The 26,880-nt window shown below is 39.5% G+C and overlaps 1 protein-coding gene across 1 annotated transcript in view; it reads left to right on the forward strand.

Annotated features, from left to right (window-relative positions):
* Positions 1 to 3,478: 3,478 nt before the first annotated feature.
* Positions 3,479 to 26,880, forward strand: part of SPTLC1 (serine palmitoyltransferase long chain base subunit 1) — a 34,201-nt gene continuing 10,799 nt past the window's right edge. Inside the window, exons 1-7 of the mRNA XM_056325260.1 lie at positions 3,479 to 3,589; positions 5,394 to 5,501; positions 14,140 to 14,234; positions 18,227 to 18,320; positions 18,793 to 18,865; positions 23,404 to 23,536; positions 25,230 to 25,359. Coding sequence (XP_056181235.1) covers positions 3,527 to 3,589; positions 5,394 to 5,501; positions 14,140 to 14,234; positions 18,227 to 18,320; positions 18,793 to 18,865; positions 23,404 to 23,536; positions 25,230 to 25,359 — 696 coding nt within the window. The 5' untranslated portion in view covers positions 3,479 to 3,526. The remainder of the gene's footprint in view (positions 3,590 to 5,393; positions 5,502 to 14,139; positions 14,235 to 18,226; positions 18,321 to 18,792; positions 18,866 to 23,403; positions 23,537 to 25,229; positions 25,360 to 26,880) is intronic.

Below are 26,880 nucleotides of genomic sequence, written 5' to 3' on the forward strand. Positions count from 1 at the left end.
TCCACCTCTGTGATAAGTTAGCTTTTTGTTTCAAAGGTTCACCCTTGGCTGAACATGCTTTAAAAAGAGGACTCTGGCCACTCTAGCACAGTTACAATAGTCATTAACTCCAAATTCAGGTCAAATCTGGTCCCCACTCTATGCCAGGAAAACATGGCAGCATTTCCACTTCATGCCACTTCATCACTACAGTGATTCAGGGTACTATGGCACAGTTTGGGATAGCTGGAATGCACCACTACTTTGACCAGTAGGTGCCTTCACTCCTACACAAAGCTTGTGTCAAAGGTTGCAATCTCCAGGTGGTTTTCAGGCAGATCTACAACAGGTTTCTGCTGGTGAAGCTAACCCAGAGCTATTTCACTATAGAACTAGGATTAAGCAGATGTCTAAGATGCAGTGGTGCATGGCTTGAGATAACACTAAATTTATCCTGTGCTCCACTTGCCTTGTGAACAATTACTCCTTTGCATATCAGATAAATTACAGAACTTGATATTCAAGTTCTTCTTGGCACTTGCACAGTACTCTTGCAACAACTTTCTGCTTCCCACTAGGAGCTGGGACATGATTTTGGGGCTTAATACTAAGCTTCCAACTGACTTTGGACATTTTCTGTGATTGCTGTCAGCATCATCTTAGTTGAGCATCATGTTTCAAGACAGGAAAAACTAAAAACACGAACTAGCGCTATCTTGCTGTTCTCCTTGCCTGTACAAGATTACATTCCCAACATTTTATTCATTTTTTTAAAATTCTTTCTTGAGGGTAGCCGTAGAGCCAGTAAGTTACAGCTAGGTGCACTAAACCCTCAATAATATAAGCTAAGCTTTTACCAACCAGAATGTGTGAGAAAAGTTGCAAAAACTCCCTTATGTCCCTGATCTCCTCGGCCATCTTCTCCCTTTTGTGTGTGTGGGTGGAAGAGGCAGGGGTGAAGTGAATGACTCTCAGGGCCTCTTCCCATCAGTTCCCACATTTCTTTTCCCACCATCCCCTCCATGTGCATATCTGCAACACAGCAATACAAGCAGGATGGCAGCAACCACCACCAGCCCTCACAGTTATGCATCTCTTTCTACTGCCATTCTCTCTGCTTCCTAGTTGATAAAGTACTGGGTCCAAAGGACTGAGGGGTGAGACACAAGAGTGTGGGAAGAGGGTGGACATCATTCCCTCATCTCCACTTCCAGCTCCTACTATCTGTCTCATACTTGACTGAGTGAGAGTGAAGAAGCCAGAGGAAGAGCTAATAAAGCCAAGAGAGCTGAAGATAACTGGCACTGGCTACCTCTGTGGTATTTAGGAAAAATAAGATTCCTGACAGCCATACCAAGTCCCATTTTTCTGCTTCTAGAGTTACCAGAGAACAACTGCAGATAACTGGCATGCCAGTGCTGACCTGGGAGAACTGAGCTGGGAATTCAAAGCAGGGTGTGGGAAATGAGTGGGTTGGTGAGCAAGGTCCAGAATAAAAGCAGTTTAGGGATACTGTGCAACTGGAAGATATGGGGAAGAAGGCAAAAGCTGGCATTTCCGAAGCAGGAATTTCCATAGGTCACTGTCTCAATAGCTTTTGTCAGGGTTTTAAATTCAGAGATAGAATCAAGATGTTTTTCCTCTCCCCCTTACTCCCAGCTGTAAACTCCCATTGCAAAGGACTTCTCCCTTCACCTCCCCCTCTTTTTTTCTGTCAGAAGTATAGCAGCCTTAAGCAATTAGCAGCAGTTGCCTTGTGTTGGAACAATGAAACTGCTGAACAATAGGGGTAGGCTCATTATTACAAGAGACCCAGCCCGATGATAATCTAGACCAGGAACTCCAAATTCACTGCTAGAAGAATTACTGGTTAGTACGTTAAGTTCACTGCATTTCAAGCTGGAAACAATTCATCCGATGTTTCACAGAAATCAATTTCTTAGTCTCCCAGTCATACACTTACATGTCAAACACTGAAAGTCAGAATCTGATGTCAGGAGCAGGGGTGTAACTTAATCTGCAGTCCACCAAGACAACTAATGCTCTTCTGGGAGCCATTTGGGACTGGGATGCATACCAGGCACATTCTTCGAGGCTGGAAGTAGCAGCCATCTCCCAAGAGCCCAAGACTCCTCCAGCATGATGCAACAGCCGCAGAAGTACTTAACAGTGAACCGAATATTCTTCATGCAGCTAAAAAACAAAAGGGACATTTATTGTCTCTGCCTTGACTTTTGAGATAGCCTCAAACCACATTTTTTCTCTTTACCATTTAAAGCCTGGAATACGATAAGTACATCCTTAAGTTCAGAAACTTGGGGAGAAGATGAACTATTACACATTTCAGTCAGTGTGGAAGTGAGGTTCACCAGTTTTGACCACCCCCAAAGCAAAAATGTAACTTGCTCTTGGCTTGTAGTTATCCACAGGACCCAAAGCTTTCATTACCATTTGTTTAATCAACTGCTCCCCCAGGTTTCTCTCCCCTAACGATGGTGAAGACTGATGAGTGAAGCCCCAAGGGGTCCAGTTCCGCTGTGCTCTCCCAGAAGACCATCAGAAACTCTCCACAGCTGTTTAGCTTCAGCAAAGCAGCTCCCAGACATCTCTTTTAGCGGCAATATCCTTTGTTTCTCTTCCATCAAGTGCTATCTCACTTCCTAAGCAAACTTCTCTCCAGCTCCCCCTCCCCTCCACAGCCCCTTAGGCAGTCGCCCAAGCCCTGCTCGGCTGTGCAGGGGGCCTGGGTCACCGCCCCGCACTCCGGTGCACCCACGAGAGGTCCTCCTATTCTCTTCTTCTCTTCACGAGGTTACTCTCCGCTCAGCAACGTTCAGCTTTTATGGCTGTTCACTTTGTCACCACTCTTGAAGCTGTAGCTTCTCTTCCTACTCGAATTGACTCGTTAGTTGCACTACACTCCGGCTTTGCTTTTGCCATTCATTAGCCGAGTGTCTGAACAACCGCTCCTTGCAGCAGCCAAGTCACCCGCTGCCGGCGCGCAGGCAGCAAGCGCGGCGTGGGCTGAGGGGGCGCCCGGCGGAGGGGGCGCCGGGCACGGGACGGCTCACCGGGACAGCGCCCAGGCGCGGGGGGAGCGGCACCGCGAGGTCGCCCGCGCCCTCAGCGCACGGTGCCCGGTTTGGGGCGCGGCGAGGGCGCGCACACCGAGGCACCCGGCCTAGCGCAGGCTCGATGTATCGCTGGTTTCCGCTACCTAACGCCGAAGGGCGCACCTTGCCGGCCCGGCCTGGCTCCCTGATCCGGGCTGCCGGAGACAACGGCAGTTGGTGACGGCCGCGGGGAGCCGCAGCTGCAGCGGCGCCCACGAGCGCTGCCGGGCAAGACGCGTCTTTACAGCCCGCCGTGACCGAACCTCGGAGAAGCCCCCGCCCCCCCGCACCGGCCCCCGGCGGTGCCGGCGCCGCGGCCTGCCCTGCCCCCGCCGGGCCGCAGGGGGCGCTCTCTCGCGGCCGTGGGCCCGCCCCTCCGCCCCCGACGCGCGCGCGCGGGCGGGCCGCGGAAGCGGAAGTGGGCAGGTGCGGCCATGGCGGCGGCGGGCGCGGGGCAGCAGTGGGTGCTGGTGGAGATGGTACAGGCCTTCTACGAGGTGCGCTCTGCGGCGCGGGCTGGTGTCCGGCCGCTGGCGCGGGGCGGCCGCGGAGGGGGCGGGCGGTTGGCAGTCGCTGCCGAGCCGCCTCAAGGCGATGGGAGTGAGGGCGCCGTGTCCCGCGGCCGCTGGCCCGGGGAGCGGGAGGGCAGGAGCGGGCCGGCGCGGGGCTGGGCGGCGGGGCAGGGCGGCGGCCGGGCGGGTGGCGGTGCCGGTGCCGGTGGCGGTGCCAGCGCGGGTGCGGCGGGGGCCGGCCGTACCCGCCTGTGCGTGCGCCGCAGCCGGGTGTGGAAAGCGGTCGGTGCGCGGTCACGTTCCCCTCTGTGTAAGTTTACGAAGCTGCATTTCAGGTCCATACCGGCGCATTAAACCTTAATAACATTCACAGTGCGCGTTGTAAGTAAGGCCGGGGTTTGTAACTTACAAGTGTTATTCACAAAGGAAGAAGCAACTTTTAAATGTTCATGCTTGAGTTATCTCCTGGAGGGGGTCAGGGTGGCATGTTTGCATCCAGGCTTTGTTTCGTGGTGTTAAAAAGGATTTCCTGATGATAGGCAGCAGTCTTGTATCAACAGTCTGTTCCCCTCTCGGGATTTGGCTAAGGTTCATAACTTTTTAAGGATTTGTGCTATGGTTTGCAGTGCGAATATGGAAGTGCTGAGCTGCTGAAGCTGGTAGCACAGCCTAGTACACTGCATTCCAGATAATCGTAGGCACTGAAAAGCGCAGGGAAGTAGTTTCTGTGGACCTCTACTACTACTGTACTGTGTGTTCTTTAGATGTCGTGGTGTACATAGGTATTCTTAACAAGTTTGGTGAACTGAAAAGTACTCTGCAAATGATTAATTCATTATTTGCAGTTTGGTATGCCATAGGTCTCCTTACTGGTTTTGAATATTTGCATTCAATTTCCTTTAGTTTCTGGTTGTGTGGCGCATTCCACTGCCTTTGTTGGCAGGTCATATCCCACCAGAAAATGCTGGTATGTTGCAATTTGAGTCTTTTACAAATTATGAATGTCCACAGTCTAGATGGGAGCCTTTCTGAAGTGAAGTAACTAAACCAGTCATTAAAACTATGTGTCAAATGCTGATGTCACAACTCCACATCTACTTTAAACTAGCAGTGCTGCCAGAGGAACCTGACTTTCCTCCCTCCAAGCACCCAAAGAGGCAGACTTCATCTTGGATTAACACTCTTTCCGGGTTTGCTGTAAATATTCCTAAATACTGTGTCTACACAGAACAGTAAATGACACAGCGGCAAAACTGTTCCTGGTGACTGTTGGGTTATACCTGCTCAAAGTGCCTATGAAACTAACAAAAATGTGTGAGGACAGGATTAGGTTACTTTGTGAATAACAGTAGCTGTCCCTGCTCGTGGACTATGCAAGAATGTAGGATTGAAGTGGGTGTGTATAAATGACACAGACCTTCAGGCTCTCAGGAGACTTTGTCTTGTGAAATCTGCCTTCACAGATGCTGGTGCAACCCCTGTCTGCCATTGCTCCCAATATTTAGTTTATGTGCATGTGTGGAACTGAAACCGCTTATCAATTTAGAGTGTGCCTTGTTTATAACTAGAGAATAAACTGTTCAAACTCAAGTTAACAGCTACAAGTAGTAGTTGTAAAGCAATCCACTTTCATCTAATCATAATTTTTGCTGCTTTAGAAATACATGTCAGCTAATGATCAGCTTTGGATTTTTTTGCAAGTGTACTAGTAGAGACAAAACTGTTGCCTAGTGTTACACTGATTCAAATAGAATTTTGTATAGACTTTTTTTTGTGCTTTTATTTTCAGGCTCCTGCTTACCATCTCATTTTAGAAGGAATTCTAATTCTGTGGATAATTAGACTTCTTTTCTCCAAGACATACAAGCTTCAAGAGCGATCTGATCTAACACTTAAGGTATGGTGGAAGAATATTTTTCTTTAAAGGAACAATTTATAGCTATTGATATATTAGGGTTGAACCACTGCTGCGTCACAAACTGTGCTGGTTTTTTAGGATTTCAGAGGGTGGGCTTACACTGGACTAAGAAACTGCTTATTGCTTAAACGCTTCAGTGTGCTTTTACAGTAGCACCGTGTTTGAGAGTCTAAGAAGTATAGAAGAACTGATGTGACTGATTGCCAAGTTATGAAAACCCGGCATTAGCTCTACTCAATGAATAGTTTTGTTTTAGAAATGGAAGCTATACTAAAAAAACCCCACCAAACAAAATGAACTATAAGAGTGTAGAGAGTAGGAAAATGATCAGTCTGTATATGTGGTGTCTGTAATAGCTCAGAGAGTTTACAGTGTTAAGTGGGTTCCAAAAAACTTTGTGGAGTTTAGTTGCAGTTCTCTTCTTTTGCAATGTAGTTGTCTCAAAAAAAAAAAAAAAGGGCGCATCTGTAATTGTGGAGACTGGAATTTCTCTCTTCTGGCTGGAGACTATCAGAAATTGGTGGAGCTTGTTTTGGAGATGTCCCTGGGCTAATTTTTCTTGGTGCTTAATGTCTGAGTGTGCCATTGGTTACATTCAAAGGATGAACAAGGTTATACTCTTTTTTTTTTTTTTTTCTTTTTTTTTTTTTTTTTTCCTCAGTCACAGATGAACTATAGCGATTTATTGCAATATCCCAACCAGCTTGTGTATGTGAGGGGTTGATCTGAACTGTCTGAAGTCCTATGTAACAAACAAGCTTAGTTTGCTAGGGTTTGAGGAATGGTATCCTTTATGAATGAGGTAAACTACTGGAATTTCTTCATGGTACTGAGGAGGGTTTGTGGAAGGAGATTTGTGGGTATTTTACCTTGTCATTCCTATCTATATCATGTGCTTGCATGCTTTTTGATGTCATTCTTGTTAAGGATACATCAAGCATCTGAGCTCAGTGTAATGCATCAGTGAACAGCATGCAGGGACTATAGGCATAAGGCTGTGCATGTGAGCACATCTGCAGGAAGTGTCCTCTTCTGGGGAGTACTTACTAGACAACCTTTGAGTATTCTGAAACTTTGGCATGAATTTATTGGAGGCAAGAAGTGAACTGCATGGGAATCAAGAAAGGCCAGTTCAATTTTGTACTTGGATGAGTTTGAAATGATCCTGGGATTCTTGAAGTTTGCTACCTTTGATAAGAATAGAGAGGAGGGGTGAACACAAAGGGAAGTCCAGTGCGGTGAAGTGCTGAATGTTCAGATCATTTGGGAAGACATGCTGCAGCTTTAAAGGAGCCCTTGACTGTCCATTCAGAAACAGTGGTAGTTCATTTAGTAGAGCTTTCCTGCATCAGATGTTTTTGATCTCTGGTATTTTGGAGGATAACTGTTGTCTTTTGCAAGATTCGTTCTCAGCAGTAGATGGTGGGGAAAAAGCTCTTGGCTACTCTTATGTGATTGGTGACCTGGAAAAGCTGAAACCTATCTCTTCCTCACAAAGTAAGGATTACAGTCAGATATGTCTATGTGCATCTTTAGTATTATCGTCCAGTTGCAGGTCATCTCCTTCATTCACTGACAGACCATTTTGCTGAAATTGAGATGTTTAAGAAAACGCTCAGAGAAATCTGGAGCAGTGGTATTATGCAAGGAAGAGAACTGTTCTTTTATCTTCTTAATGGGGGGCAATGAGCATTTGGGAGATTGCATGTGAGTAGCTGGTCTGCTGCAGCTCAGTGGAAACGGGTTTAGAAGGGGGTCAGAAAGGGAAAAGACTCATGCTTAAAAACAGTCCTACTTTTGCAGTATGACAGTTCATTGGCAGGACAGCAGTAACTTGCTTTTTGAAGAACATAAGCCTGCAAATATGTTATTGCTGAGATACTTTTGTTGAGATATATACAAACTTCACTGAGCTTGAGGAGTGGAAAGGAATGTGAATACTTGCAAAAATCCAAAGTCATCAAGAATTGCATAGTGTGTGTATTGATGTATAGTTGCAAGACACAGAAGAAAAACATTTGCAGAATGCTAAGAGCTGTATTATAGCAACAGGTTTGACTTGAGATGTTAGCCATCAACACCTCTAGTTTTTTGTTACCTGTATCTTGATGGCAAAAAGAATAGAGTGTGAGAAGGCTTTTTGGTCTGATGGTATGTTTGAGTTGGCTGCTGATGAAGGAGATTACAAGATATATCTTGTTATATATGATATATATTATTTATATATTGCTATATCTTGATATATATATTATATATCTTGATATATAACAAGATAGTTGGCTTAACCATTGAACTCTGAAGATGGAAGCAGTGTTTTCCATGCAAAGAAATGTATTTCAAAGGGAATATCTTGTCTACAGATACTTTATTGAAAGTAAGCATAAATACAGCAGTGAAGTGAAAGTGAAAGTCTAAGTCTTCTATAGTTCGAGGACTTAAGCAGACTGGTGCATCAGATGTGTGGAGTGATTCCATCTCCTTTTCTATAATGCAGATAATTGCTGTGAAAAGAGCTTGTTTGTTTTGTGTAGAGGAATAACTGTAGGGAGAAAAAAAATCCACCTTCACTGCAAATCCACAGATAGTTGACACTGGTCTGTGTTGTGGGTTAGCCCCAGCAGGCAGCTAAGCACAGCACAGCTGCTCGCACGCTTTCTCCCCCACCCCCATTGGTATGGGGGAATAGGAAAGAAAAAGTAAAAGCAAGAAAACTTGTGAGTGATGATAAGATTGTTTAATAAGCAAAGAAGAAAGGGAAGAAGAGAGAAACAAGGAAAGTAATGCAAAGGCAATCCCTCAGGGACCAAATCCCAATCAGTTCTCAAGCAAAAGATGGCTAACTTCCCTACCTTCCCCCTTTCCTTTTTATTGCCGAGTGTCACATTATGTGGTATGGAATATTCGTTAGGTTAGTTTGGGTCATCTGCCAGGTTGTCTCCCCTCCCAGTCTATTGTGCACCCCCCAATCTGTTCACCCTGTGGCCAGAGTGGGAAACAGAAGCCTTCACACTGTGCACACACTCTTCAGCAAAAGCTGCAACATGAGTGTGTTATCAGTATTGTTCTGGTCACAGATCTAAACCACAGCGCTGTATGAGCTGTTATCAAGAAAATTAACACCGTCACAACCAAACCCAGTACAGTCTGTTTCACGTAATATGGGATCCCACACAAAAAACCAGGCTTGTGTGCATGTTGAGCTGTGTGTAGCTACATGCCAGGTTTTCAGCAAGGAGACTGCTGATTTGCCTTCTGATTTGTTCTAGGTTTCTTCATGCTGTGGTTGGTGTCCAGTCTTTACCACACCAGAAAGAAATACTTAGGTACAGGCATTGGAGATAGGCCAGCTCAGGCTGCCTTTGTGTCAGCCACCCATGTAGTGGTACTTGGAGTTTCTCTGTGAATTATTGTCGGGAACCCTGCCAGAGCAGAGCAGGCTCCACATAAATACTACTGAAGAACAGCACTGTTACACAGCCATCTTAATGTGATCTGTCAGGACCAGTCTGTGCTGGGGAACCAGACATAGATGGTACGTGGGGCAACCTGGTGCACTTCGGAGTCACACTTCTAAAACACTGAAGAAATCCACCCCAAAGGGGGCTTCTGGGTTTAGTCAACTACGTAGCAAGAGTACTGTGAAAGCCAGTGCAGGAATCGGCTTGCAACTTGTCATCCTTTAATAACAAACAGTGTTTGTAGGTACTCCTATTGGTTCTATTCCAAAATAATGGAATCTCCCAAGTCATTAACTAAAAAAGTGGAGTACTTCTCTCTAAGTTCCTGATAGTTTGGGATTTGGGGAAGTACAAACAAGACTGGCCAGACAAGGTGCTAGATGTAGAGATTCTTGTGGGCTTTTCACCCAAAATGAACTCTATGGAGAAGTGGCAAAGTGCCACTGAGGACTGCAGCAAGCTGTAGGAGACTGCATGGCATCACTGAGCTATACACGCACTCTCCAGCCAGCAGCCATTTGTGTGAAAGGAAGGTCCCCTCCAGATGTATGCGGCTTTCACTTTGTGGTAAATGATACTGAGCTTTTGTCTCAAAAAGTCCTGCTAGGAGCCATGTCTTTTAATTTGTGGATGGAAGGCATAGTTGTTTTCTTGTTTTTAGAATTTTTGCTGTGGTAGTAGCATGGAACTGTTTTATTAGAGTGGTATTAGTCAGGAGGCTGTGCGGTTCCTGTCAGAGACAAATGTTTGATGCATGGCTGAGAAGTACTGTAGGCCACAAGAGCGCCTTATTGTGCAGGAACAGCACTGAGAGGTTGCTACGGGGAAGAGCAGATGTAGTCTGTTCTTGTAAAGGTTTTCAGTCATATTGAACCAAGACACCCTATGTAGGTAAAGATTCTCTTAAGTATTAGCACAGGTTGAAATAAATAAATTTCTAATTAGCTTGGCCATTATTTTTACCAATTTATGCCATGCTGATATACGATTCGATAAATACCGTGAAATTAAAGAGCTGTTATTTGAGGACCAGCAAATAAAAAAATACTGTTAATCTCTGGATGTTGACACAGATGCGTGTATGACACTGTTTCATAACTATAGTGCTAGCTCAAAAATGTCTTCATGAACAGAATTTTAAAAAAACAGGGTCAACAAGGCAACTTATTTAAATTATGGGTTTTGTGTTTGCGTTAAAATTGAGTTTGTGTTTACACCCAAGTATTTCTCTTACCCAAGGTATCTAGCATTTAAAAAGTAAAAACCACACCAACAAAATAACAACCACCCAAACCCGTTTTATTTATTTTATATGTGTGTGTATGTATTTAGATGAATATATTTTAAATGTTTACATATATGCACAAATGTATAAATAAGTTTGTGTATTGCAGTTTATATATTTGTAAACATTTCAGTCATATTTTTGTGGGTATTGATATTTGTATTTTATTTAACATTTCTGTTTATATACATTAAAAACAATTATAAAATGGAAAGAGGAGGAGCTGAGTTCACTTATAGCCGGAGAGTGGAAGTTGAAAGTGTTAATTTTTTTCATCAAGTGGATATTTTCAATACAGTGAACTGAGGAGAAATAAGCGAATCAGCTATATATTGAGGATGTTACATTGTAAATTAAAATCTGGTTCTTTATATGCTTGAAAATTAACATTTTTATTCTTCATATTAGTTTGAAATACGGTGTCTGTTTAGGAGGTAGAAGTTAAAAGTGCTGTTAGGAATGTGGGGTCACTGTATGAAACCCTGCTTCTGCTGTGTCTTTCACCTGAGTGAGATGATCATATTTACCCTGAAAGGATAGGTCAGTGTACTGAGATACTTGGTGAATGGAAGGGGGAAGTGAGATGGACTGTCCCGTCTGCAGTGCGGATGGCCATTTTAGATTGAGATTGGTACTCACTTTAATCACCAGTATCTCCAGTCCCCTACCATAATAGAGGAACTGCGTCACACAAGCTTTTGGTAAACTATTGCCTGTGCTAAGTACATGTGAAAACAGAAGACGTAAGAAGTGAAGATGCAATTGTTTGTGATTTGTAATGGATGAGTAGAATGAATGTGAGCTAGAATTAGTGAAACAATGTTTTTTAAAATGAGGATTAGTCTTCCATATATTTTATTTTCTGTTAAGAAAAAAAATTGGGATATTGCCACATCTCATCTGTGGCTTGTCACCTTGCTGTTAGTGCTGCAAACATTTCAAAGGGAAAAATGGAAACTTCTTAAAATTTGGTATGAATGGGGGAGAAAAGTGCTAATTAGGAATTGCTCATTATCTTTATGTTCACAGATCTCAACTACAATTGTACTATGCTAATTTATAGTGTAGTTATAGTATGCTATGTAGTTATATGTATATATGTAGTTATAGTATGCTAATTTATAATGTAGTTACAGTGTCTTGGTATAAATAGTGTTTTTCTTACTGCTAGACTGGGTGGAAAAAAGATTTTAGTCGAATTCGTGTTACCAGTTGCTAAGCTGATGGTGATACTTTGTAGCCTTAGTTCAAAAAATTACACTTAAGTGAAAAAGCTAAGTACATGCTTGCATAGCTTTAATTCTGCCCTATTTGAAGGAAATGTATGTTGTTGCCTGCTCTGGCTTTGAACTATGTTGTATAAAATCTGTCCAAATGTTCTTTGTGTTCAGAACTTACAGAGAAGAAACACCATGCTTTTTAAGCCCTTCCCTTTTAGGCATTTGATGCCATCTAACGCTTTTCTTATTTATCCTTCCATAACTGACAGGCTGCACTACTGCTCACCTGATTTATTCTGCTTCAGAGTTAAAACAAAAAAACAGCAACACACAGACACACGACCCTGCCCTGCCCCCAGTCCAGTGCTCTACAATGGACACAACTGTTGTTGCAGGCTGCATATCAGGGATTTGGGGACTTTTGACACCAAGTGTAGGAGCAGAGTGAAGGTTGCATGCGCACACAGCCTGCTTTCTGCTTTTTGGAAGTCATTTTGAACTCTTGTGAAAAAGGTATGATACTGCTGGGCAACTGTAACTCAGGATACAGTTTCCCAGTAGCATCAGCCAGTCTAGTTTGGGACCTCTGTGTTGTGGGATCTAGTTTAGCTATGTTTCCATCCTGCTTTTACTGAGTTAGTTTTTATCTGGATCATTTTTCTCAACAAGTTTATTGTCTGGTTCTCTAACTGCCTATGCCAGCACAAGGAACAAGAATGTGGCTGGGAGGGGACTGTATTGTAGCAGCTGCTGGCTTGCAGTGCTGTGGGTCAGCGCATTTAGTGTTAAATTATGTTTTTGACATTTTTTTTAAATAGCAATACCGTATAGAGATGCACATTAGTACCTGCTCTGAGGTGAGAATGGAATTGCCACTCTGACTTGGAACAGTGGAGTTTAGCATACGGGGTTATGGTTGTGGTTCCACTCTGAGATTAACCTGGGTTTGGGTACTACTTTTCCACCATTTTGGAACTGTGTTGCATGTTAATCTTTGTAGGGTGTATCACCTGGTAATCTCCAATAGCATTCTTGAGGTATTTACTGGGTCGTGTCAAGCATGAGGTTTGATAATAGAATACGGCAATGAATAGTAGTCAATAGTATTTACACACAGTTTTATTGTTCTGTTCTCTGGTGCTCCATTATCTGTTTAGATTTTTTTTTTAGTTGAAGCAACAAAATCTGTTATTTGACATGCTATGAATGGCACTAGTGCAGGGTAAGTTAACCCCCTACTTTAATGGTATGTGGAACAGCATTTCAATGCATGCATAACTGAGTGCATGGCTCCAGCTGGGGCTGTCCTGTGGTGGCTAAAGAAACTAAACACTTCTTCTAACACAAGTGCAGCCACTTCAAAATATTAAATACATTCACTTCTGTCACACATATTAATGGCATTTTATTTCCTTTAAAATACATGTCCCATGGGTTAAATTTCAGTAAGAAATCTAACATGAGAAGGTTAAAAAAAAATGTATTTAAAGTACATCTGCAAGATACTAGAAACACAACTGACTACGCTTACATAAAAAGGATCTTTTCTGAAATACAGGGATATTGAAATTTCAATTTGTGTTTTGAAGTAGACATTTGTGGAGCTCCTGGGATATTAATTAATACTCTGGAAATACCTAGTTATTCATTAGTTTAGTAAAAGGAAAGTGACAAAAATGCAGGAGACTAATTACATTGCTGCATGTAGTTTCCTTTTTATTTTTTCATGTCTTTATTTGTTTTTGTACTTTGAAGGCTTTGAAAAGTGCATTTGGAAAAAATAAAAATGGAAAAAGGTATTGCTATGGTGTTTTCAAAAAATGAATTGTAGAATTTGTATTTTGGTAGCCTTAAATATTCTACTGCTTTTTGAAGTAATGGAGAAATAGAAACCCATTGCAGTCATACCATTCAAAGTTAGTTATCAGGTGTGTCATGCTGTACTAGTAAATAATCCTCCAGGAAGGGCTGCTTTCGTGGTATGAAGGATGATTTTGGCGAGTTGCCTGAGTGGTGGTTAATTGGTGTGGAATTAGTCTAATGCACCTGTTATGCTGGTCCACTGCATGTCCTTTAGAAAATCTTCTAACTTAGGTTTTCCAGATAAAGGACTTTGAAAATGAATGTGCATTCAGTATTCCTCCGTGGTTAGGTTGGGGGGGGGCTGCATGGTTCAGTAGTTGCTACCATTTGAGCATTTGGCAGTTTTTCTGTATTGTTTCCTGCTCATGTATCTGTTATTTTGCTAAGATTTTAATGCCACTGTTGAAGACTTGAGAATGTAAAGTTAGGCAATTTATATTCAACTATTATGTAATTTGTATTCAATTACATAAACTGTAGAGGAGGATTTTCATAATTGAGTGAAACAATATCGATCAAAATTTGGCAGGAACACCAAGTTAGTATCTCTTTTCTTGATTATCATGTCTTTAATGCACAGGAGCAACTGGGATATCTTTCTTTACATCTTCCATTTGAAGAATTCAGAGCCCTCAATTGAGCAAACTGAGATAATGTCAATTGTAAGTGTCTCAGGTGACACATATTAGCCTACATAATTTCTTATACAACTATTTCCAACTGTTTCTTAATGCATAATGTCTTTTCTAGCACAAATCCTTTTTGAGCTGTATTGTTTTTCTCCTGTCCAGGAAAAGGAAGAGTTGATTGAAGAATGGCAGCCAGAGCCTCTTGTACCTCCTGTGCCAAAAGATCACCCAGCTCTCAACTACAACATTGTTTCAGGGTAAATGTAATTCAGAATAAATTCTGGGGGTTTTTTCAGCTCAAATACTCAATGTCCATATTTTTAAGTGTATTTCTTACTAAGCTTTTCACTATCCTTAAAACCTTTCAGAAATTAATTCCATTTTTAGATAGCAGGACTGAATTTGCAGCTGGAGAGATATCTTGGTTTTGCAGCATTATCAAGAAAAATCTTTCTTACTTTAAATGTTGTTATGGATTTTTTAAAAAAATATTGGCAGTGGGGGGAGAGACATTTTTATCTTTGCCATTATTGGGGATCTGTATTGTTTGGTAGTAATGTTTCATTTTTTCTGAATATGTAGACTTAAACCTCCAGAAGTGATTACCACTTTCTGTGTAGGCCTTGGGGGGAAAACTGTCATCACTAATCGCTTCAGAAGAAACTGATTTTGTGGCTAGCCACTTGGCACTTCGTGACAAGTTGTTCCTCTTTGGACAGTCAGAAGTGCACCGAGATGCTTGATGGTGAAGTTGTTCCATGAGGAAATTATGGCTCAGTGTTACTTTCTTCTGTGTTAGGAGGTTTTAGAATGTGTGCTGACTTAGGCAAGAGTCACAGTGTTTCAGAAATTGCATTGAAATTTCTTTCACAAGCTTCAGATTTATGTCGGTAACTTTTACAATATAAGCATTCTTAATATCCTTCTAGTGACACCAATATTTTAAAATATTTTAGTGACAAAGCAGAATTATTTGCTGTCATAGGGAGCTCCATTTTGATGGTTCTGCCACCATGGAAAAGTCTGCTTTAGAAAAGTGATGCCTGTTTTAATCAACTGTGATGTGAACGATCCTGTTATTGTTTAGAATTTTGAAACAAACAAGACTGTGGCAAAGAAAGCGTTGGACATTTAAAAAAAATCTGAACAAATATATCTTTCAGATTGATTCAGAAATTGTTTAAATTATTTAGAACTTTCCAGTGCTTACAGCTAGGGAATGTGTTGTGACAGAACATTAATATGTTGTGGCTGTTGAACTTAATAGTGGCTATGGGCAAAACTTGGCATTTGTCTTCTAAAATTTAAACTGCCAACTACATTCCCTTAAGTTGCTCAACAGCTATGAGATTGCAACTTGGGCTATAAACTCAACCCATGTTTCAGGATTAATACAGAAATGAAAGTGTCTGCATCCTAATTCCAACTCAAGAGAATTTCTGTCCCCTTTTTAATTAGTATTTTAGGGGAGCCCTGTTGATGTTAATGAGGTAGTCATCTTTCCATGATTTTCATGTGTTAATGTCTACCATGAATGGCAATTTACATAAATCTTAATTATCTTAGTGTGTGGTGGTTTAATATTGCATATTTGCAGTAATGTGTGGATAGGGTTTATATAGGCTCCTGACCAGTTGGGAAGTATTAAGTATTTCAGGAAAAACTTTGACACGCTGCCTGGGGGAGGCAGACTTCCTCCTCCCTCAGGATGCAAGGTGGTTTCTGCCTTACATTAGTATGCTACTTTCTGCTGAACACTTGCATAATCCTGGTAACATTGCCATATGATAAGCAAAGCCAACAATGCAGAGACTTTTTCAAACAAACCAATCTTGAATCAGTGGTGACCAAGTTACCCATGACAGCTCAGTCATAGTTCAGAAGTTAGTTACTTCTTGTGGTAGCCTTTCTGCGAAATAATTTATGCAAGATAGCTTAGTTGTACAAGACATCATTCAGAAAATGTAAACCTGTCTGCTAAAACAGTATGTCTGCAAAATTCTCATGCTGATTCTTGTTTTGCTTTAAAATGAAAAGGCACTAAAGATCTGGCTTTTACTTTATCATCTTCTGTGACTGATTTTTCAATACATGCAACACTTAGGAGATAAGTGAGAGGTCTACGTATGGATGTAGTGCTTTTGGTTCTTAAAAAACACAGTTTCTGAAGGTCTTGCTTGCAGATTCTTTGAATATAGCTTGAAATCATATTTTTATTTATGGTTTCAGCTGGATCACTCAGTATCTCATAACAGTTGTCCCTAAACGTGATGCCTAACAAACTGTGTTATACTAGAGGAAGAGAGATACATGGCACTGTAAAGAAATTAAGTCTTTCACCATTTTCCTTTTGCAAAGACTTCTTGTTTTTGTCATTGCAAGGAAAGTTTTATGATACTACTAGCAGCCATGTTTTGTATCTAATTATTCACTGGAATTAGTTTTTCCATGAGCGTTTTCTGCTTAACCATGAGTATTCCTTTAGAAGGTTGGGTAAAATTCTGATAGCAAAGCGTGGCCATGTTTTCATGGGGTCTGCACCTTTGTTAGGGGTAAGTTCTTGGTGAACATTAGTGTATTTTCTAGATTTGAGAGATAGAGCTGTGGGGGCAATTATTTGTACATTTACCAGGTCTAATAGTATGCTGGGAATATACTAAACCTTGTGTTAGTGCCAAAATCCATAGGTAGAGGTCTGCTCTATCTGAATATCTGCAAACCTAAGTAGTTGTTTCACTTAATAGGACTTCAGATGTTTGGTACAACTCATTGATGAGCAAGCCAGAGGAACAGGTCCAGGTATATTTTTAATAGCAGGAAGTTCCCCAAGGCAGTTTCCTGCATATTTGTGCAATGCTCCTTCTGTGCAGAAGATGCACTGCAGTAATGCAGGACAGCTTTTTTGTGGGGTCAGGTTCAGCTTTTGTCGGTTTAATGTCTTGGAATGACAGTGATGAAGGTGCATGGTGCATACACTGTGTTAGCAGAAAGCTTTCCAAAGTTGTTTTGTAAACTTTGCGGTTGCTTGGTTGAAGTAATGTGCTTAATTTTTAAAAGTGAGCAGATATGAAACAAAATCATGGAGTATTTTTAAGTGAAGTTCAGGCAGTTAAATGTTTTTCTTAACTTGCAGTGAATAGCTTGGACTTGAAGTCTATTTGCTTTGCACGCCAAATATACCCATTGAAATATTGTCAGCAGCCAGATTTGGAGCAGCTGTGCATAGGCATTTGACATTTGAGCAGCCCTGTTTAATTTTGATTGTGGAAATTGTTCAGTGCTAGTTCCCACATGGGAAAAGCTTGTTGATACTATTATGTTTGAGGAATAGTATAGATTCTCAACTGTAGTACGCATACTGAAATGGACACACATAAGATTTTGTGTTCAGCTTAACTTTGAGACTTCTCGGCACTCCTGAGTGATTAATTGAAACTTGATTTTGTGGTATTGTAGTGTAGAATTGCCAAAGCAGGGTTTTTTAGAACACTACACACAGATGTGATACTTGCATTTAAAGGAGTGATGGCTATTTTTATCTTCAATTTTTTAATGCTTATCTAAATCATCATTTTTTTAGGGCAGAAAATTTCTGTGCACTGCTGCACTGTCCTTCATTATTTATTGTGCTCTTGTTCTTTTGTTACTATTGGTTGTGGTTTTTTCACATTTTCTGTGTTTCCTGGTTACATGAGTTATTCAAACCATTATGGATTAAACAGAGTTGGAAACTTGAGCTGACAGACAATACAGTACTTCTATCTGCTTACAGCTAGTACCTATATTTCAGGAACTTGATTCAGTACAAGGTTGGTATTGTGGGTCTGCTTTATGACAAAAACATTGGTTTTAGATTTGTGTATCATGGAAGCAAGTAGCAATGAAATTCACTTTTTATTTGTAGTATTCTTCCAAAGAGGTATTACTTTGATTTTAAAGGAGTAACTTTATTTCTTCAGGAGTCATCTTTGTATGAATTAAGTTTTCAAGACAGAATCATTAAATATCTCAAGAAGGTATTTATGGTTTCTTTACTAAATTACAGGGATACAGTTTTAGTGGAGTATAGCAGTATATTTGCCACTTGACACTGAACTTGAATGGCAGCTGCGTAGGAAGAAGTGGAAAGAAGGAATCTTGGAGAAGCTATGTGCTTCTTAGTGTTGAAAAACAAAAATCCTATACTGTTTGTCTGTTTATGAAAACGGCAACTGTTCATTCATAACAATAGGTCTGTAATTTTTTTCAGTCCTCCCACCCATATAATCACTGTTAATGGCAAGGAGTGCATAAACTTTGCATCATTTAACTTTCTTGGACTGCTGGATAATGAAAAGGTTAAGGTGAGTTCTTCCAGTTACTGTGTTTATGTAATTATTCCTCTTTTACTTTGTATGTTATCTTGAAATTAAGAATTACTTTGGAAAGCACAAACTTGGTCAAGGGAGTATACTTCTAAAGCAGCAAGGAAGATTATAAACCTTGTAATTTTGTGCTGTTGAATTGTCTTTTTCCTAAAGTTTAACCTGGTGTTCTTACTGTGTACTAGCTGATTATCAAATTTAGATTAATATCTAATGTCCTTAATCACTAGAATATGATGAGTAATGCTCAAACACTTGTCTAAAATAGTTTTCATGTGAAATTAATTAATAAATTCAGTACATTATTATACTTCCTGTAGATCAGGTCATGTTACATGATGCAACAACTACCCTATGTACATTGGTATAGGATTGCCAATATGAAGCGAATAGAAAAGTTAGAGATCTAGTGTAAGAACAAATATTTCATGTAATTCTTTTCTGTTAAAAGAGTGCGGCCCAGGCATCTCTGAAGAAATATGGTGTTGGCACTTGTGGACCTAGAGGATTCTATGGCACTTTTGGTGAGTAACTTTCTTTGATCTGCCTTTAAAGGTGCTCAGACTGGTTTGTTAAGTCAGCCAAAACAGTCCTGTATTTTAGTAGTAAATTATTTCTGGTGCTGTGAAGAACAGTCACCCTCTAACACAATTTTAAATGTATTTGTTAAGGATTGGTAGTGTTTATTGCTTATAGCTTTGTTTCTTATTAATTTTATGTGTTTTCTTACTCTTTCTAATGCTGGTCTTGGGGGACAGTTGCAAAGTTAAATACAATGTGTTTTAGTTCTGGTCACCGTAATAGAAAGAGAAAAGAAACATTGGAATTTATTCATATATTGTGAATTAAAGTGTAAATTAATAATAAGTTTCTGAGTAGACCGCAAGAGGGCAGTCTGATTTCTGTGATAAAGATTATTAGTTAAGCTTATCAAATGCTGTAGTCAAAATGAGGTTTTACTTTACAGATAACTTCAATGTTGTAATTAAGAGATTTTTATGATGTGATCAGGTGTTACTAAGGGTTTTCTCAATCTTTTTAGGAAGTAGTAAGTTGTTAAATATCAGGCTCTGGAAACAGTTCTTTACAGATGTTGTTATTTTGAAATACTGCATGGAAACCAGGCAGTAATACAGGAATAGCTGCACAGTTGCAGGCTAAAACCATCAACTCATTGTCTTGTGAACTTTCTGGTGTCTTTCCAGAGGTGATGGAATTCACAGTGTGTTTGTACTCAGTGATCTCATAGAGTTAGCTTCCTATAGCCTTGACTTGAATTCAAGACTAATTTGAACTTTTCTCAGTTAATCAAGGTAGTCCTTAAAGTGATCAGCTAGGTACTGTACCTATTTTGATTTGTTAGAGGTCTATGTATCAGAACAAAGTTGAGTCTTAAATGTCAGTCTCATAGTTGTTCATTAGCCTAGAATCATAATTATTTTCGAAAGAAGGTGATGGTAGCACATTGATTAGTAGAGAGTTTTAGGAAGGTAGATTCCCACACTGATCACTGTTCAGCAGTGGTCTTTTGGAATTCATACAGGGTTTTTTTGTTTGTTTTGTTTTTCCCCCAAAACACTGAAAAACTCAAAGAAACTTGTGGACTAATGCGTCCTGCCTTTTGAGTCCAGGTTGATGTTAAGTTTTGTGAAATTTTCCACTTTGCTTCTTTCTAGTAATTATTTGAAACAGACCGGTTAAGTTTTTCTCTGTTAAGTGAGATACTTTGGGCTCTCTCCTGCCCTCTTTGGAGGTCTCATCCTAAGATCCAAACTCTATAGTTTTTGCATTTAGTTTGGTTACTGTTCATTGGCTTTGAATTTTTTGGGTACATGCTCCATTTCACAAAGCGGGGGATATAATCTGTGGTATTGCTGGATGATGTCACTAGCAAAGAAATTATGTTAGTCACCTATTTGAGATACCATCTTTTACAGATAAAGTAACAGAGAATTTGTTTCAAATTGCAGACAAACACCTGCTGTTCTTGTTGGATCCCCAACTGTTTTCCCATTTTCGTTTTCCCTTGACTTCAAACATTTGAGTATTACAGGATTATGAATGTCAGATAATAAACTCTTCTTTTGTATGTCTCAAACTTTTTTGACAATTTTTTGTGTGCTGTGACTTTGATAAATGAGTTATGTTGTATCCAGAACTACGTAGTTTCCTCTTAACTATATAGGACTTAACTGGTGATTGTCAATTGTTGTCAGTCAGAATTATGCCCTTTTAGGGGCTGATATTTCATATCGTTACTAGAGATCTCTTTATTTGGAAACATAGATATTATGTTATAATTTATTTTGAGTGGAGACTTGATTCTTCTATCTCTACCTGTTTGAAGGGATTTCATAGATTTTGTGAGTCCCTATTAAGACGTTTTTGCTTTGTGCTGTATCCCTGAAAAATGCATCCATGCCTTTATCCTATGATAAGCTTGAAATACCAGTATATTCACACATAACTGAATCTTTTATGGTGGTTGTCTCCATAATGACAGCTGAGGGGCGTATCACTTTTCTGGTGGTGAATTTTTTAAGGCTATTGTTGATTGCCTAGCAGACAGAATTTCAGTTGTACTGTGAAGATCAGGACTGGCCACCTAATAAAATATATAGAAGGTGGTGTGGGATTTGGTTGCAGTTCTTCTGCTTTTCACTTGTGTGCAAGCATGTGCTAGGCACTAGACTGGGACTATATAGCAGTTGTTGACAGTGATAGTTTTATTAAGGTTTCATAGTAGCATAGAAAGCTATTCCAGTCATATCTTCCTCTTAGCAATGTACTCCAGGTACTGTTTGCAGCTTTCACTTAAGCTAGGCTAATCCAAGTGATGTAACCAGGCTAAAGCAAATCATTGTGATAAAGAAGAGTTAGGTAGTACTCTGTTTTTATCATGGCAGAATGGTAGTGAAGCCTTTATTAATACTGTCTTAAGTTTTTCAGCCTCACAATTATACAAATCACTGTTTCCCTTCTGTAATTTATGTATCACATTTTTCTATGCTGTATGTCATTCCGAACTTACATGTTCTTGCCCTTAGCAAAACTTACTAGGCTCGTAAAATTTACTTACCTAACATGAATCTGATTATATTCATTAGCTCATTATTGCTGAGAGTATTTGTTTCATCTAATCTTTTTACCTAGCCCATGCTCAGTGTAGTGGTAGTTGTTGCTGAGTAAAGCTCATTGAGAAGCAGACAAGTTTTCATTTTTAACAGCAATGGTGTCATCTTTCTAATTTTTTAGTTAAAGGATGTAGGTGGTCTTTTACACTCAAAAGTGTTTTTTCTGTTAGATATCAATAGCTGGGCACTCAATAGTAGTAGTTCAGTTCATGTTTCCCCTGTTATTCTCTGCTGGCAGGGCTTCAGGAAAGAACATTTTTGGCTGAATGTTGTTTATATTGTGTGTGGCCAGCCTCTTTTTGGTACTTGCTGCTAGAAAAAGATCTTTCTTGGGCTTTTGTTCAATAATTGAATCAAGGTTCATCCATTCTGTTTTGAATCCTGACTGGGGACTGTTTCATAGGTCCTGAAGTCAATGTAACAATGAAAAAGATACAAAGGTTCTGAAAAAGGACTATGAAAAATCTCTCTCAGAAAGTAGATTAGATAACCTCAATCAGTGTCCTTCCTTCCAACGACTTTGGAGAAGAAAGGGTAGTGTAGGTTTCTCTGAATATTTGGTGTATCTAATACAGCTGGATCAAAGTGATAGGTAGCAAAATAAAACTTCAAAATAATAAGGATTAAAATTTTTGTTTCCATATAAAATCAGTGGAAAACCAAATAAAATAATTCTTTTCCATTCCATTATTTGGTGTGCAGGTAAACATTAGGAAAGGATTGTTCAAGATTTATAGTTTGCAGTCAGTGGCTAAAATTGCTCTTGAATGTGGTTGAGAGGCTGTTGTTTGAAGACATACCTTTTGCTTTTATTGTATAAATAGATGAATCGGGTGGATGTGCCTTTCTGAGAAAAGGTTATGCTAGGTGTTTGTTTAGTATGGCAAAGTTAAGATTTTTGCAGAGCCCTTTCTTCTTACACCCTTGCTGTTGGTACCTGGCTAGAAATAGCAACTTCGATATAATGGTGCCTCATAGGCTATTGAAGAATCTGTATTTTTAACTGATGTTGTTCATTTGATTTCAGTGTCAATGAACTTTCAGTAATTGCAGAAAGACAACATTTGGCCATTGGTGATCTTCCAAGTCACACTAAGGACCTCTGTTTGCCCTTTAATCTTGTTTATTTTCAGTTGATTAAAGGCATAATTCTCTGACTAACTTTTGTTAGTGGAAGCAGGTAGTGGCAAGAAAGTTACACAATTAAAATAACAGTTTGTCTGATGCAGATTATTTTGCTTAGGCAGAATACTTAATACCGTGGTCACCTTCCTGCAGCAACAATCTACTCACCATGTGGTATTACACTTCTTAATCTTTTGGTTTAGTGTTGTTCTGTTTCTAACATGGGTCACTTTGACCAAATTTGTGTGTATAATTGTGTTAGTTTATCTTAAGGGTGAGTAATCTCTGGCATGGAGATGGTGACCTTAGTGCATTCAGGAGATGGTATGTGATTGCAGCCTGACAAGAGCAGTTTTCTGTTGTGGTGATAGCAGTGCTATACGTAGTGGAAGCATCAGCTTGGAAGAACTGAGTCTGCCAACAGGACCTCATTTATTGCTATAAATTATGGAGCTATTTGTTGTCTGACCGTAGTGACTGTGCTCCCTAGCCACAGTCCAGGAACACGGCATCATTTACTTGTGGTCTAATCACAAGTAGATTTTAATTACCATTGCATAGGAACACAAGATAACCACATTACATAAATATTTTTAGATGTATTAAAGTTTCTGATTAACATCAGGTTACTTATCAGTTTAAGAATAGATTGGTTGCAGCTGTTTTTTGGAAGTTACTTGTAACACTTTTTGTACAAATAAACATTCTTTTTGCTTCAATTAATGGTTGTTAAAAGAAGTGATAGTCTTTGTGATGTGAAAACAAGTAAACTGTCTTAAGATCTCATCTTTTCTCTCAAATAGATGTGCACTTAGAATTAGAAGAACGATTAGCAAAATTCATGAGGACAGAGGAAGCTATTATATACTCATATGGATTTGCAACAATTGCCAGTGCTATTCCTGCATATTCGAAAAGAGGGGACATTGTATTTGTGTAAGTATGGTTTTTCTGCTTGAGAAGTTCTGGGTTAAAGAGCGTTCCTTTGAAATTTTCTTTTTCATTGTTGTCAATCATATTAAGTTAACCATTTAAAAAATAATGCTGGTTTTGATCAAATATTTTGTTGTACAAAGCGCAAATACTCCAAATCAAATAGGTTACTGATGTTATTGTAGAAGAGGAGACTTGGGCACTCAGCTGAAAAAAACCACAAACTTGTACATGCAACAACTAACAGGAATCTGATAGCTAGTTTTCTTCTTAAGAAACTGTAAAATCAGTTTGCTTTTCTGTTTACTTCTGGCTTCTCACCTTTCTTGCAGGACAGTTGTTCCCTTCATACATATTTGCAATGGATTAGTTGGATAAATATTGGTACATATTAAAATAACAAAGGAACAGCTATGAAGGATCAAACTAAGGATTCATCAAGCCTGGTATCTGGTCCCTGGAAATAGCCAGTCATAGTTTGTCTAGGGAATAATAAAAAACCCAGGAGAAACAATGTAGCAATAGTCAAGACATTCTGAGACAAAGAGAAGGGTGGATTTAGTAGTAGTTGATGCATTTTTCATAAACCTTCCTATTCTTTTAGTACCTTTGTAAATCCTTAATATCCACAATGCTTCAGTGATGTATCCTTTCACAGTTTAACATTTTATTCAAAACAGGCATTTCTTATTTTTTCATATAACACCTACTAATTTCAGTCCATGCTGTTGACTTTTAGACAGTGAACTGATGTGTCTTCTCCATGGGGGGATTGAGTGAGTGGCAGTGTGGGGCTTAGCTGCCTGCTGGGTTTAAGCTACAACACACTGATACTTTTGTTTTCATCTGCCAAAATCTTCAGTGCTCTCTTTTCTAAGTGTAACTTGCAGCCTATTTGATTTCTTTTACAGAAGTTCTTTCATAACTTTGATTATGGTTTTTGATCATCTTTGAACATTTTCCAGATCAGATTTTTTGAGACAAATGACCAGGATTGTGCATACCATTCAGGGATGCCTGTGTATCCTGGACTTAGCTTGTACAGTTTCAGCTTCTCACTGACAAAAGATCTCACCTTTTTGGTGCAACTTGGTTGAAATTACTGAATTTAACATGTGCAGAAGGTTTGATTTAGTTGCCACTTTTAAAAGATTATACAACTTAAGCATCTTTGGTATTGCGTCCCATCATGCTCAGAGATTTGTTTTTCCAACACTTAAAAATGGTGGATAGTTCTTTGAACACTGAGCTAGTAATGCCCAATGGATATTAAAAAGCAGGTTTTGAGAACTTGGAGGACCACTGTAAATGCTACAGGCACATCTTTACACCTTTTTTCTATGACCCCAGAGCAAATGGAGTGAGAGGTTACCAGGATGATCGCCATGGCATTGTAGGCGGTCCATGGAATGCTGTGTTCAAACTGCTGTCACATACAAACAAAAAAACCCCTCCACGTACACTTCAAGAGAAAAACCTGTTGCCTTTTAGTGGCTACAGTGCATAGGAAAGTTGAGAAGCTTTGGAAAAGAGTCTTCAAATTGCAAATAAAATATATGATGCTTTAATAAACTTGGTTTTAACTACAGCTAAGTACAGATATCTGCTGTAGGACGCAGGACAATCCTAACAGCCAGCTTTCTTTGTATAATTGCTGAACCAAGTGCAAACTTAGAAGGGCTTGCTGTATTTACAGAGATGAAGCTGCCTGCTTTGCTATTCAGAAGGGATTACAAGCATCTCGTAGTAACATCAAGTTATTTAAGCATAATGATATGGCTGACCTTGAACGACTGCTGAAAGAACAGGAGACTGAAGATCAAAAGGTACCATTCCTTTGAAGAAATATTTGTACTTTTTTGTGCCATCTTCCCCACTCGTTTTTACTGGGTTGTATAAATGAATGGATGCAACTATTGTAAGCAGTTAATTGTTTTTTATAAATCTGTATTGAGCAGTTAATGTTACTTACGTAATTAAGATAATTTTTTTAAATGTTTATTTATTTATTTGCATTTGTGTAAACACTGGAAGTGAGCTTACAGGCATTGGTAGTGGGTGAATATCTTTATGGGAAGTTAACTCAAGTGTGAGATCATTTTATTTTTTTAAAACATTATTACAGAGGATTTTCGGTCTTTTAAAAATTTATGTAACTACATTTACCTAGTAAATCGTGCAAGTCAATTATCAGTTTGAATGCCACACTGTAAAATCAACACAAAAGTGGCTACTCTTCTAACCCTTTGATTTACAGAATCAACATGATTTTTTTTTTTCCCTCCTTAGACACTTATCCTACCTTGCACTCAACTCTTAAGATGTTCTCTCTCTCAAAAAATCTGGATCAGTCTGATGGCTTGCTTCTCATTTTGACAGTAATAAAAAAGGGTGTCCAAAGGCAGATAAAGAGTTAGCTGAAGAGCTATCGCCATTATATGCCTTGTTCACAGAGTGAAGGAAAGTTTTAGACAAATGGAAGGCAGCTGATTTTCTGCTAGCACATAGAAAAAGTAAAATAAATTAACTGCATAATTATAAGCCAATCAGTAATTGGTCTGATTAAGAGAAGATTTATAGATAACATAGTAGTTAACGTACCTTCATGGATAATACATTTTGTCAGATAGTCTTTACTTGAGTTCTTAGATGTGTTTGACAGACTAGTGATGCAATTTGTATAACATTCGGTTTGTTAGAGCAGAGTGCTTTGATTTAGCTACATGGTTTAAGTTTCGTAGTGTAATTAGCTGAATGTGAACATAAAGTAGGTGGCCAAGAGCTTAATATAGACCATGTGTGTATGACTAAGACACACTGACTAGGAAGAGGTAGATCTTACCATTAGAGTTGGTCCAACTTGTGGAGTAGACTGTGCCTAATTTTGGTGCCTACCACTCAGAAAAGTGAAATAGATGTTCTCTGAATCTTTTTACAAGAACTGAGAAAGGTAAGAAGCATGACTTAATGTCCTTGATTGGAAGATACCAATAAGGTTTCAAGTAAATACCAGGGGAACAACATTTTAAAACAACAAAACTCAAATCATAACACTGAAATTTAAACAGAAACCAGTGCAGGATATTCTTATGGCCTGTATTGCCCAGAGATCAGACAAGGAGGTTGTAACTTGAATGTTACAAATACTTTTGGGTTGTGTTTTATGAAGACACTACTTGAGGGAGGTTTGTGCTGCACTGAGAATCCTGGTGCACCAGCCACTTGTTGAAAACCCTTTTAAATGCTCAGACTAATGATGAATATAATAGAGACCAAGATTTGTAGTATTTATTCTGTAGTTGTATTGTTTGTATTTTATTCATAAGGTTCAAATGGATTGGTTATGA

This window comes from Falco biarmicus, chromosome Z (genome assembly GCF_023638135.1).
Source record: "Falco biarmicus isolate bFalBia1 chromosome Z, bFalBia1.pri, whole genome shotgun sequence".
NCBI classification, from domain to species: Eukaryota; Metazoa; Chordata; class Aves; order Falconiformes; family Falconidae; genus Falco; species Falco biarmicus.